Genomic DNA, 13,302 nt, shown 5'->3' on the forward strand with positions numbered 1-13,302 from the left:
TGGAAGATGTTTCAGCTTGTAGTATTTGTATTAGAAATGTAAGTAGGATAGAAAATTGAAAGCCCAACTCAGATCTCTTCATAAAGGAATGCATATCCTATACCAGGTCTAAATTCAGCTTCAAGAGGTTCATTTATTTGTAATCTGAGTTTATATTGTTTGAGCTCCTCATCCAAAACAATCCGATAGTTATCTCTGACTTTATACTTGTATGTCGAATAAGTGAACAGATCTAAGTCCTGAACATACTGATTTTAAGTAGTATTTTCTGAGCACATTCTTCCTTACCTGCAGGTTACTGTATGAAGATAGTGCTTTATAATGCAGGCGAGGAGGAGTTCTGGCTGTTCAGCTCCCATTCTAAGACCTCAATACTAAGGACAGGAGGAGGAGATTTGGCTTAGAGCCCAGAAGGAGAGTGATAGGATCCCATGCTAATTTGGAGAGTTTGTGAAAGTGTCCTGCAGGTTATGTGGTACATTCTGTATTGATGAAATAGACCACAGTTTACACTCTTCTGACACTCACTGTGACGGGGTTATGAAAGAAATGCCAGACATGTATTATGCTATCAGAAAATCCATCAGGAGGGCTGGGAAGGTGCAAGTAAAGAGGTAATATATTGAAGTGTATTTCAGCCAAAAGTGGTTACCACTGCCTTTAGTTTTGTAATCTCCTAAAAGTAATGATGTTTCTCCTTCATTTCCAGTATCAAGAGGATGCTTATTTAATGCAATGCTTGTTCCTGCTGATTTCTTTTTTAGAATCCCACTTAATGTGAGAGACATTGTCTACTGTACAGGAGTTTCATTGATGGATGAAGATGTATGGGAGTTCATTTGGATGAAGTTTCATTCTATCACAGCAGTATCTGAGAAGAAAATATTATTAGAAGCCTTAACTTGCAGTGATGACAGAAATTTGCTTAACAGGTAGAAAAATATTATTTATTTATGTATGACAGTTACTGATAATCAGGTCAGTTTTTACAGATTATTGATTAATCTTTGGTCTATATGAAAGAATTTTGATTTTAAAACACAACTTTGCTTTCTATTTAAACTATCTTATATTTTTGCATTAAGACATATGAAAATGAACACATTTTCATGTCATTTCACTTCCTAATTGTCCTATGTTCATTGGAAATGTTTGAAATCTTAATTGCTGTTACTTGTTTGAAACCTTAAATAATTGCTGTTACTTGTTTGTATTAATATACCCTTTATATAAACATATTGAACAGACCAGTCTTGTTATTGATTTTTTAAAATGTACATAGAAGTCTCAATCTGGCTTTTATTGAAAAGCTTTTACATCCCTTCAGTTGTGCTGACTGTCTTCTAAAAATACCAGAATTCAATAGCAAAACTCAAGACTTCTGATTTGGAAATTGGTCTGATCTTAGGAATCATAGAAGTAAACCGTAAATTCTCTTAGAGACTTACACCATTTGACAATATTTTCTTTTCTTTCCTTTTTTTTTTTTTTTTTTTTTTTTTTCTGAGAGTCTTTAGATGTGCTATTGTTAGAGTATGTGATGAAGCAGGAGAAAATAAATACTTTGCCCTTGTTTTCCCACCAGGCTTTTGAATTTATCTCTCAACTCAGAAGTGGTCCTGGATCAGGATGCAATTGATGTGATAATCCACGTAGCTCGAAATCCACATGGAAGGGATCTTGCTTGGAAGTTTTTCAGAGAAAAATGGAAAATATTAAATGCCAGGTAATGATAAAAATTAAAAATTTTGTTTGATGTTGTTCTCGTAAGTATTTTATACAGCAGTTCCTGAATCTCATCAAGGGATATTCTTTTCATCCGTAGATAGGGATACATCTCTAAACATGAAATACATAAATATGAATCATAAATACATTTATTCATAGATTCCCACATACATACATACATAGAAACATCTATCTCCTGGTCATCATCTATTTGTATATGTATTATTATATTGTGTTTGCATTTGGGATAATGAATTCTGTCTACAAGTCAATTGTTGCAATCCTACTTTTACATAAACTAAAAAAAAAAAAAGGCAGTTCCCAAAGGAATTTTGCTAATTATAGATCTGAGAGAAAAAAACTTCTTTATAAGCATGTTAGTTGAACTGTTAAAAAAACACTTTTTGAAATATCTCAGTTTTCAAAAGGATTTCTCGTGCTCATATAGTGTCATCTTTTTTCCTTCTGAGTTTCAGATAACAGAGGGGCAGTGTTTTGAATCAAATACAGATGAGCATGAAGGAGATTGTGTTGTTCGTATATCTACCTGTGTCCTCTTAGAATATGTTACATGCTTGTATTGAGAAGCCCACTGAACACTTTTAAAATCCTTTTTGATGAAGATTTTGATTTTAATTCAATGAATGATAAGCTTTTTAGTTCTTTAGGGACAGCCTGAGGGTATGAGAGATTTTACAGCAAGTCATCTGATAGTGAGAGATGAGAAGGGACCATGACTCAGGTGAGATTCAGGTTCTTAAACACTGGTGTTCAAGAGCTTTGGACACCTCAGCGAAGCCAAGCTACCCTCACGGCATTGGCAGATATGCCAGAGAACATATCAGAGATCCCTTCGCTTCTGGATTCACAGGAGGCTGTGTAGGATACCACAGAATGTTTAAAACAGTATATTTAATATGCCAGATCTAAGTAACTAAATCCTCATGTCAGAAGTACAAACTTACTATTGGTGTCACCACTTCAAAAGAAGAACCAAGGAAGCTCAGCATCTGTCTGCACAATGTCCCTAAAAATTGAAAAAGTTTGTTATTCCTGCTGTGGATAATACTTTATAGCTTACTAGGTTTTAGAAGAAGTTCAGCTAGGAAAATAGGTTTGAGCTGAAATTTAGTTTTGGAAGTTTATATTGCAGGAGCATACTTTTCAAAAGCAATTTCCAAAAAGCTGTAAGAGTTCTGAAAAGTTTAAAAACCAAAAATCCTCTGCTTCTGGTATGATCATCTTAAGAACTGGACTTCTGTTCAGAAAGTAGTTGGCAGACCCATTACCCAACCCAATGAAATCAGTTGCGTTCAGGATAGCAGGCAATTTTTCAGGTTCCTTAGGGGATTTGTACAGAATTTAGGTATAAATCCATCAAAATCTGTATTGCTACAGGTGCATGCACAAAAGATACTGTCCTATCTTCTCAACATGTATGTGTGCCTGACCACCTAGATGACACCTGTGATTTTAGATGTGGACAAGTTTAGGCAGTGTAAAAAAATGAGTAAGATTTAGAAAACTGCATCATATCCCTTTTTTTTTTTGCATGTTTTATTTTAAAATGGGTTAACTTCACTTAAAATTTGGGTGTTATTTTATTCACTTCATATACATCACTGTGTTATCTGATTTCCTAATGATCAGCAAGGCTTCATGGAAATGGGGTACCTGTTACTGTCTTTTTTTAAGGGAAAATAGTAACATTACTGTCTTTTCACCCAACACAAGATTTATACTGTCTATACCTTGTCCAATACAAGTCAGAGACATCAAAAGGATTATAGCAGTTGGTATTTATCTTATGTATTTTTTTGAAAGGAACATCCAGGAGAGTCCTAGTGATCATCAATAGATTCAATGCAATAGAATGAATTTATTAATACTAGATTTAGATAACTGATGTATATTGAAAATAACTTCATTTTTGTAATTACAGATTAAAACTTGTTAGAGGGACTGTGTTAGAGGGTGCAATTAGTCTAATGCATTTCCCCTTAAAATATTCAGTGAAACACTGACATGATAGAATACAAAATTAAGCTTCTGTCACACTGTTAAACTTGTCACACTAGTACATTTTTAAAATACTAACTTTATTGCAGAATTATGGTTCAAGTATATTTTTTCTACAATTATACATCATCATTTAATTTTGTTTAAAATGTAATATTTTGTAAAATTTTGAAGGATGTTGGTATTTGAGACAGTAATGCAAAATAGCTGAGAGTAATTAAAATTTTAATGTTATTTCCTCTTACTTGAAAATATTGCATGTCGAAAAGTTAGAGCAATGACAATAAAATACTGTTAGCACTTTACAGTATTACAGTGTGCTCAGCAGATATGGATAATTATAAAATCTTCAAAATCACTTATATCCATATCAGCATATTTAAAAAATGACTTAGAAACTAAGGTGTCTAACAAATTTTTCATTAGAAATCAGTGGGACTACGACTGCTAACATTTAAGAAATCCTGAAAAAAAAAAAAAAAAAAAAAAAAAAGGAAAATGCTATATTTGAATTCCTGTTACCTGAGCATGCAGGACTTGGGCTCCTAAATCATTCTGATTGTGTGTGCTCCTGCATGTGTGTGTGTATAATTGGCAGGTGCCAGTAAGAATTCCTCCCTTCTCATATGCTGCCAGATTTACTCATTTACTTCACACAAGTGCAAAGCCTTTGGCAACGTGAGACACTGGAAGTTAGTTTAGATTGCCAGAACAGAAGGAGCAAGTGCTGAGTCCATGACTTTTAGGAAGTTTCCAGGGAGCCAAAGCATTTAAGAGTTTGTTTCTACAATGCCGTTGTCTTTTCTATGAAGAGTGGGAAGATTGATATTTGCAAGAGCAGACACTTTCTCACAGGTGTCTATTTATATTTCAGCCCTTGCAAAATACCATTTTGTGAGATAGCTTTACCAGAATTTTTACCAGTAGAGCCCATGTAGAAATTGCTATTAGTGGCTAGTTTTTTACCATATAAGTGTAATGGGTAGTAACCAGCACAAGTATTCATGAAGGCACAGTTTTCAGTGGAAAGAATTTTTCTATTTCTTGTTCACACTGTGGATACGGTATAGGCTGCAAGAAAAATAAAATCCTTGCAATGGTTTTCATAGGGTCGCTTCTATAAAGTGGATTGATAACCTTCTCAAAAGACCCCATCAAGAGGAGCTTCCAATTTTCCAAGCGGTCAATTATGAGGCTAAGCTGAGAATGTAACAGTAAAGGACTTTGTTAGAAAGCCTAAACGTGCTTAAAAGACCATGAAATACATACTTCCCATAGGAGGCATTTGCCTCTGGAAGTCTGTATATGTCAGTGTGGCTGAAGTTTTGGAAAAAGAGATGTGTTTGCTGAAATACCCATGAATAATTCAGTTATTAGTGGTCAAGGAGAAGGATTTGCAATGCTTCTAGCAGTGGTTCCGTGCAGAAAACCTCCAGCTAGCAAGCAGCATAGTATACATTTCCCCTAAAACAGAAACTTTTCAAAAAACAGCACTTACCATCCTTCTTTTTTCTCTCCCACTTCATCTCCCTCTCCTCCCTTCTCTTTCTCTTCTCTTTCACTTTCTTTCCCTTTCTCTTTCTAAAGGACTGTCTGGCTTACAGTACCTAAGCATTTAAGGGTAATTAACTTAATACTAGACTAAAAGAAGCAGAACAGAAAGCAATAGATGTGCTAGTTCATTTCTATTTTAATTTTGAATTCATCCTCTAAATCAGGTTATAAAAGCAATTTGCAAACTGAATTCTTCCGATGGACAAGCCTAAGTTCAGTGAAGTCTATTGACATTACTTATGCAAGTCTGACAAGGGAGCTGGATTCTCTATCTTTAACACATTCATGTTCAGAATTAGCTAGATACTATTTCAGATTTATGTGCAAATGTAAGGATAACTATTTGTCAGGTGCCTCATTCCAACATGTAACAAATACAAAAACTCAGGGGTAGTCTGGTCTATTTTGTGAGAAGTGTAGATGCTTTGCTGGACAAGCAAGTGGAATGGCAGGACTTTAACGAATAGTTTCAAAGCAAGTATTTGCAGAATGTTACTGCTGCTGTCAGCTGAATATCCTATCCAGCTATATATTTGCCTTTAAGTATTCTGTGCCCAAGCTTTCACATCTTCGTTGACAGGTTGATTCTTTAAAGATGCTATATCAGCCCAGGGAATTTTTTTTAGTACTATTACTTTTATCAATATTACCTATTTTAATTATCAGGTACTGGAACAAGAGAATTTGATTTAGTTCACTTATCTAAGGGCTATTAGTAATGTAGATGAGAAGGATGTGTCCAGAATGCAGAGAAGAGCGCAGGACTTCAGAAAGTTTATTTTAGTGATGCAGCTAGAAGGGTTCCTCAGAACACTTCTCTATAGTTGTTGCTCCTTTCCTTCTTTGCTGCTTGTATTTTGAGCTGCTTGGTGTCCTTACATGGAAAGCTATTTTGTAAACGTAAGACATTTATGTGGTTTGGTCCTCTCCTTTATTAGAGCTCTCATCTGTGACTGCAGTTAAGCTCATTCTGCTTACTAGGTTCCCACTAAAAGTTAATTACAAATACTTAGATCTAAAAAAATACCTCAGTCCAGGTTTTCAGTATGAAACATTGTCTGATTCCAGTGCTATTCTCTTGGATGCCCAGAACCAATCCCAGGTCTTCTTGCTTGCTTATAGGAGAGTATTTTCTCATCTTCAGATGACCTCACTCTTGCACTAACTTTCTATGTATTTTCTTTTGCTCTTAAAGGTATGGAGAAGCATTGTTCATGAATTCCAAGCTTATCAGTGGGGTCACGGAATTCCTTAATACTGAAGAAGAACTATTGGAGGTAATTCTTAAATGATTTTCAGTACATGAAGCTGGTTTTGTTGTAAGCATGGAGCAGGGCAGGATCAAAAGATGTCAGCAGCTGCTAAGGTCAGGGAAGCTAAAAAAATTTCTCTGTAGAATGACAGCAGGTCCAGAGGGACAATAAGTCACTTAGGGTTCCTCTATGCTTGATCTGAAGCAGCACTAAAGGACTGGCAACAGCTGGTTGTTGGAGAACTATAGTTTGCTCAGCTGGAGTCACAGGGCCACCCTGCAGCTATGCAGTACAAGGATGAGGAGCTGATTGTGAAAATACCTGCGTGGATACAAGGGGTATTAGGAGGTGGATAGTACAAGAATTCCCTCAGTGCTTTAAAATTTTGCATTTCTTTTTCTCTTCTTACCGGATCTTACTACTGTGGATCTTTCTTCTCTTTTTCATCCAGTAAGATGAATTGAACTTTCAGCCTGAAACAGGGTTTTGGAATTGTCTTAAATATGATGTATTTTACTTAGGAATCTAATTTTTAAGTGTTCTGATGTTGAACAAAAACTCCTGGTTACAAGTCTTACGGTCAACCTAGAGTAAAGGCCCGGGCTGGATATGTAGGTAGGCTTAGTCCTGTCTCCTGACTCCGTTAGCTGAGAAGTGAAACATGAGCTCTTTCTACTTATGTTAGTTTATGTTGCAGAGAAAATAAACAGCCCTAAGAAACCTCTGTTGTAAAAGTAGGAGAAGCTGCCAGTGCTTCTTCTGTTCTTCTCTTACCTGCAGTATTTCAGGACAACAAAAGCTGTTAACTCTGATATTCTGGCCAATTGACATCACAATAATTTTTTAATTGCTGAGTACTTCTTACCTAGATTGCCAGAATCATTTCAGCTTAACACCTACCCCAGCTGAGGGCATTGTGAGGTTGTGTTATGTCCTGCATAGCAGCTGTTCTATATAACCCCACATGTATCAAGTAGTTCTTACACAGAAGAAGGTAATCACCATTAATTGAACTGATTGCAGTCTCATGTTTGTGCCTGACCATTTTTCTGCACTCAAGTCTAATGGACTCAGGAACTTAGGGAAGAGCCACAGCTGGTTTCCTGAAGGCTACCCAGCTGGGAAGGACAGTGTTGGCCAGCTTTGAGTATCATAGCCACAGGAGGAGGCCCACTATACTCTCAGTTTCCGCCTCTGTAGAAATGCTGGCAGGTTGCGTGTTTATACTTCCTCCAAAAGAACCTGGCCATGTAAGCATTTCAGTACAAAAAGTACAGGGATCAGGCCAAGTCTGATTTTGATAGGTCCCTTCTACCTTTTTAACTGTGATGGAAATGAAATAGTTGCAGGGCTAGCTGTTCAGTTTTGAGTCTGTGCACAAAAAGGAGTTGTTGGAAGTCGTGTTTAAATGCACAAGGTGATATGGTATCACTAGGAAATAAGAGTTTACTAGTCATCAATAAGTGTACCTAAAACCAACTCATTTTGTACAAGTCAACATAACAAACAACCTAGTTTGCAGATCATCCTTGCTGTTCTCTTCACTTAAAGTGGACAGTAATTCAAAACACCAGGGCCATAAGCTATAATAATCAAAATTATAGTGCTATAATTTGAGTAGACACAAGAGCAGAGCAAAGGCCTTTTCAGTTTGCTGAAAAAAGATCCAACTTTTCTCATAAGGGAAAGAACCTATTTCAAGAGTTCAGAAATCAAGTGTATGCTCATTTGCTATTCTTGCCATTCTCTTCACACTGTAACCATCCATTCCTTCCTTTTCTAAACAAAAGGGTTCTGCAAATCAAAATTAAATAACTTTGGTATGATCTTTGATTACACCAAAGGGCATCAGGGCTACATTCTGCTGACATTTGCATATAAACTTGAATTGGGAGAATTTCCAATGCCCCCAGTTTAGTTTCTTAAATAGAAATGAAAAGTTAAGAGCAGCCTAGTTGTTTGCAAAGTGTAGCAGCTGGGCGATAGTAGAGAAGGAGGAAATGATAATAATGTGATCTGGCACTGACATGTCTATATCTTCAAGTGCAATTTGAAGCAATTGCATCACATATAATTGACAGAGTCTGCTGTCTTATTACATTTTGTATTAAATCTCTCTGTATGATATTACATTTACTTCAACAGTGATTGTGGAGGTTTGTCCTAAATGCCTAGCTTCTTATGTGCACTGGAAATATTTACTTTCTTCAATTTCTGTAAATTTAACCTATTAAATTGTATTTCCAGCTAAAGAACTTTCTGAAGTCTTACGAAGAGGGAGCTGCTGCCTCTTTCTCTCGGGCTGTGGAAACAGTGGAAGCCAATGTGCGGTGGCAAAGGCTTTATAAGGAAGAACTATTCCAGTGGCTAAGAAAATCTTTGACAAGCTAATCTGTCTTTCCGGCTGACCTTTGGACATGAAGTTCTGCAAGAGGAGAAGGAGAAATTTTAAGGGATGTTTGACATTAAACTCATGAAGACAAAATCAGATTGCAGGGAGGAGTTTTCTTTTTTCTTTAATTGTGGACTTCTTTTACAATGGGCTTTTGCAAAGTTGTCAAGAAATTTTGCAGAAGAGGTCATGAATGCTCGTGAAATCCACTCCTCGGTGTACACAACCAAACATGATATTTAGTGGTGCATGTAAACGTTGCTGTCAGTTTGAAGAGAAAAAACAAACAAAAACCCTTGAAAGACTGTTTTGTGCATGCTTGTACTGTCCCTGCCTGTATTCTAGCATGCTTAAGTATAACAGCCACATTTTGTATGTGAATTCCTGTTACATCAAAAGTGGGCATTATACAAAGCACAAAGACTATTTCTGACAATCAGTGTTGCAAGGATCAAAAGGAAGGAAAGAAGGAGAATGAAATGGCTTCTAACTAGGGCCAGTATGACATGTAAAATCAGCTGTCCCTGCTAGCTGCCAGCTCCTCCAGCACTCAGATTGTCTCTTAATGATTATAAAGATGTCAGCTCATTTTTGAGTTGCCAGTTGCTATAGCTGCAGTCTCCATATTCCCATGTTTAAATAAACTACATATATGTAGAAAGAGAGAGCAAGAGAGAGAGAAAATGAATGTAAGAGAAAGGGATATCATTCATGTACTATAATTATATAGATTTATTTGCTGCTGATCAGTGCAACAATATAGTTTTGATCATGAGCATATGCAGCATTTGTTAGAAGAACTTTGCATAGTTGATTGGAGAGAATCCATGAACCACCTCTTCTGAGCAATTTTACAAGGAAGTGGTATTAATGAGGGGTCACCCAACCTGTGCAGTAATTAGTAATGCAGCTGATAATGCACAAGTATTATAAATAAACCTCAGATTCAGATGGAAATTAGCAAAAGAGGAGGATGTCTTACATGCATACATGCATAGAATTAACCAAGAGAGCTGTCTTGCATGTGATTGACCAGCCTCTGTAACGATTTATTCTGATAGACAAGTCAGATTTTCCGTGTGGACAATATTTTTGCAAATATGGGATGTACCACTGATGTCAACTTAGAAAAGTGAAATATGGAGAAAAAGGAGTATGTATGTGTTTGTATTTGTGTTGCTTAATATTGAGAAAACTGTTTTCTTTCTGTTTTATTGTATTTCACGTACATTCTTCTAAGGAAGTGATACTTTTCTAAATTATGTGTTCATTTTTTCACAACCCTCAATCTCAGAGACTGGCAATAGTGGAACTGTTATTGTACAATAATCATCTGCACCATTGGTGCTCTATGTTGAACATTTCAAAACTGATTTATCTTAGGGCCGAATACTCTCCCATGTCTGCACCTTGGAGAAGGAAAAACTACAGAGACTTTACAGGAAGCACTTTGCAGCAGCTCAGTGAGGAAAGTAGATGTACTGCAACATACATTTACCAGCCCATCGTAACCACAACATCGCCTGTCAGTAGGGAGCATGTGGCCAGCAAAAGCAGAGCATAGTCATTTTGTTTGGTTGCATCCATCACAGGGCATGGAAATTATGAAAATGCTTCACAGTAGCAGTTGCTTATCTCCAGTAAGTTGTTCAAGAGTGGAAGTGTTAGTGTAAAAAGAACCAAAACTTGGCATCTTCAAGTACTATCAGAGTAACATGGAGAGTGTATTGTTTTCTAGCCTCTCATTTCCATGGTACCCTGTTCTTCAAGAACCAATAGACATATCCTATAAATAAACTACCATTATCATGGGCTAAAGCATCCATATTGAACATCTCATTTTGTGTCTTCTACCATACAGAGGATGCTGTTTTGTGGGTTGGGGGCATGAAATCCTTGTGAGGGCATTTTCTCCACTTCTTGGTGGCGTGCAGCAGTGCATAATAGTTTGACCACATATAGCCAGAAGAAGAGAGAATGCTTTGTTACTGTACTTTATACTCTTTGCCTTAGTAAGCTCTAAATATCTGTATTAGATTGCAATGCTAGTGAACTTACCCTTTCCACCCAGAGATATTAACATGAACATGCTCAGTGAACTCCTCCTCCTATGTATTTTGCCTACCTCACAGGGGTGTTAGGAGACTTGATAACGTTAGCAAAGCACTTGAATATCCTCTGATGATTGAATATCCTCTGATGAAAGGCATTTTAAAATGCAAAGTATTATGTTATTTGATTGACCAAACTCAAACTCAATGCCAGTACACATTTTTGATTTCTTCTGGACAAGATCACATGCAGATTTGTTATAATAAAAAGCAAGCCAAATATTCTTTAAGAGAGCCTCTATCCTTTAATGAAGCCCAAACTTATGTTATGCAATGCTGGCAGAAACCCAAGCCCTCAACATGATTGCTTTGGGAATTTCAGAGAAAAGTAATGTACATAAAGGTCTGTCCATTTCAAATACTGTCAAGATTCTCTTTGATGGTTCCTTTTTCCCCCCCCTGCATATTAAACCATAAATCTTCAGACTGTGCATAGAAATTTCTAGTCTTTACAGATGAAGGGCAGATGAATACTGTGTTCCAAAGTTGATGGTTTGGTTCAGCCTATGTATTCTACACAGTGTGCAGATATTTCCACTGTTACTCGTATGAACTGAAGTTTTTGCACATTTAGCTGATGGATGTAAATGTTTAGTGGCCTTGAGCGACTGGTCTATCATGAACATCAAGCCCTAGCTGCATCTGTTATACATGCCTGCTGATGTATTGGCTATAATAACTGTATTATAAAAATGTTGATATTACTGCTATAGTTGAGGTTGAGTTGACCTTTCCATTGTAATTAACTTTTTTTTTTTATTATTTTTTATATTTTGTATGTTTCTGTTTCACATGAAGTCAGGATTAAATTTAAATGGCTGAAATCCAAGAAAGCTATGACTATTTTCTATAATATTGAAAAGCCCTGCATTTAGTTACATGTCTTTATATTTTTTTTAAGTGCCACATAGCTGTGATACCTCATGAAAAACTCTAATACAGTCCGCTTAGAAAAATCTATTTATTTTATTGATTTTTATTCTCTTTGCCAATCTTTTTCTTCCTTTGTCCTTATCTAAAGACAGACCCCATTTTTATAATTTGGGCTGTGATTGAGAGGCCAAGTACTGCAATTTTTCACCGTTTTCAAATACAGAGATTTAGTTTTGTCTTTTTTAGTGGAGGAGATGGACCTCACCCAAACTCCACAAGTCATAGTATAGAGATTTGATAAGGCCTATAATTAGCCTTTGTATGGCTTGGGATCCTTTACTGTAACTAAATCTTATTGCGTACTAAGTCATATTGGAAGACGTATGAATAAGATGCACATCAATACCAGCATGACAAAATGGTAACCTATTGTATTTTTGTAATATCCACGATAAAAAATCTCAACCTATTACTTTGCAGCTGGTGGAATTGTTCTCATATCCAATATTAATAGCTATTAAAATGATGATAGCTACTAACTATGACTAGAGCAGAACAATATGAAAACATTTTTCTGAAATGAAATGTCACTTCTGCTGTTATTGAGAATATTTGAACATCAATTTTGAGTGATTTTGATGAAAAACCTTCATTTATCATTAAGGATATCCAAATATGTGACTTCTGATGATCTTCTCAGTGAATACAGCAAGAATTCCTTTACTATATTGGAAACTGAAGATAAATTTTGTATAGTTTTTAGGCTATTGTGGCTATTTCATTGAGCTTTAGAATGTCAAAGGAAATGTCTCTACTGATGCAGAGGGGTGCTTTCACTGCAAAGATCCTGAACCGTACAATTAAGTCCTCTTTTGAAAAGCACTCTGTAGAGATAATTTTTCATTAGAATATCAGTATATCTGATCATTTGAATGCCGTAATATTAAGGTGAAGCCAATATTTGCAGACAAGGGTGCCTTATTTAGCTACCTACATAATAAGGATTTGGTTTCCCAGGTGTCATTAACAATATTAAAGTCAATTAAAAGAGACTTAGAGTCAATTTTAGAGTTCTTTCTTTGAGGAAAAGGGATGTAGCTCTGAAAATATAAATCACAAATTTATATTATATACATGTACTGTAATGAGCACTCAGCATATTGGGCTGCCTGTCCTGAAGCAAAGTTTATAGCCACAGTATCAGGATTAGCCTGAGGGAGTAAATGGACAGTCTTCCTGCTTCTGAGCTGCCTGTTCCAGCATTGCAGTCTGAAAACTGCTGGCTGTATCATCCAGCGATACCATCAGCCTGACTGGGTCAGGAAGGCAGCTGGGAGCTACTGAAGTGTAGAGAGACCCCAAAGTTCTTGCA

General features: G+C 36.3%; 1 protein-coding gene across 1 annotated transcript in view; it reads left to right on the plus strand.

Moving 5' to 3' along the window:
* TRHDE (thyrotropin releasing hormone degrading enzyme) overlaps positions 1 to 12,522 on the plus strand; it is a 214,615-nt gene extending 202,093 nt beyond the window's left edge. Inside the window, exons 16-19 of the mRNA XM_062584629.1 lie at positions 765 to 932; positions 1,586 to 1,726; positions 6,497 to 6,578; positions 8,802 to 12,522. Coding sequence (XP_062440613.1) covers positions 765 to 932; positions 1,586 to 1,726; positions 6,497 to 6,578; positions 8,802 to 8,945 — 535 coding nt within the window. The 3' untranslated portion in view covers positions 8,946 to 12,522. The remainder of the gene's footprint in view (positions 1 to 764; positions 933 to 1,585; positions 1,727 to 6,496; positions 6,579 to 8,801) is intronic.
* Positions 12,523 to 13,302: the final 780 nt, after the last annotated feature.

Source organism: Rhea pennata, chromosome 1, assembly GCF_028389875.1.
Source record: "Rhea pennata isolate bPtePen1 chromosome 1, bPtePen1.pri, whole genome shotgun sequence".
In the NCBI taxonomy this organism is placed as follows: Eukaryota; Metazoa; Chordata; class Aves; order Rheiformes; family Rheidae; genus Rhea; species Rhea pennata.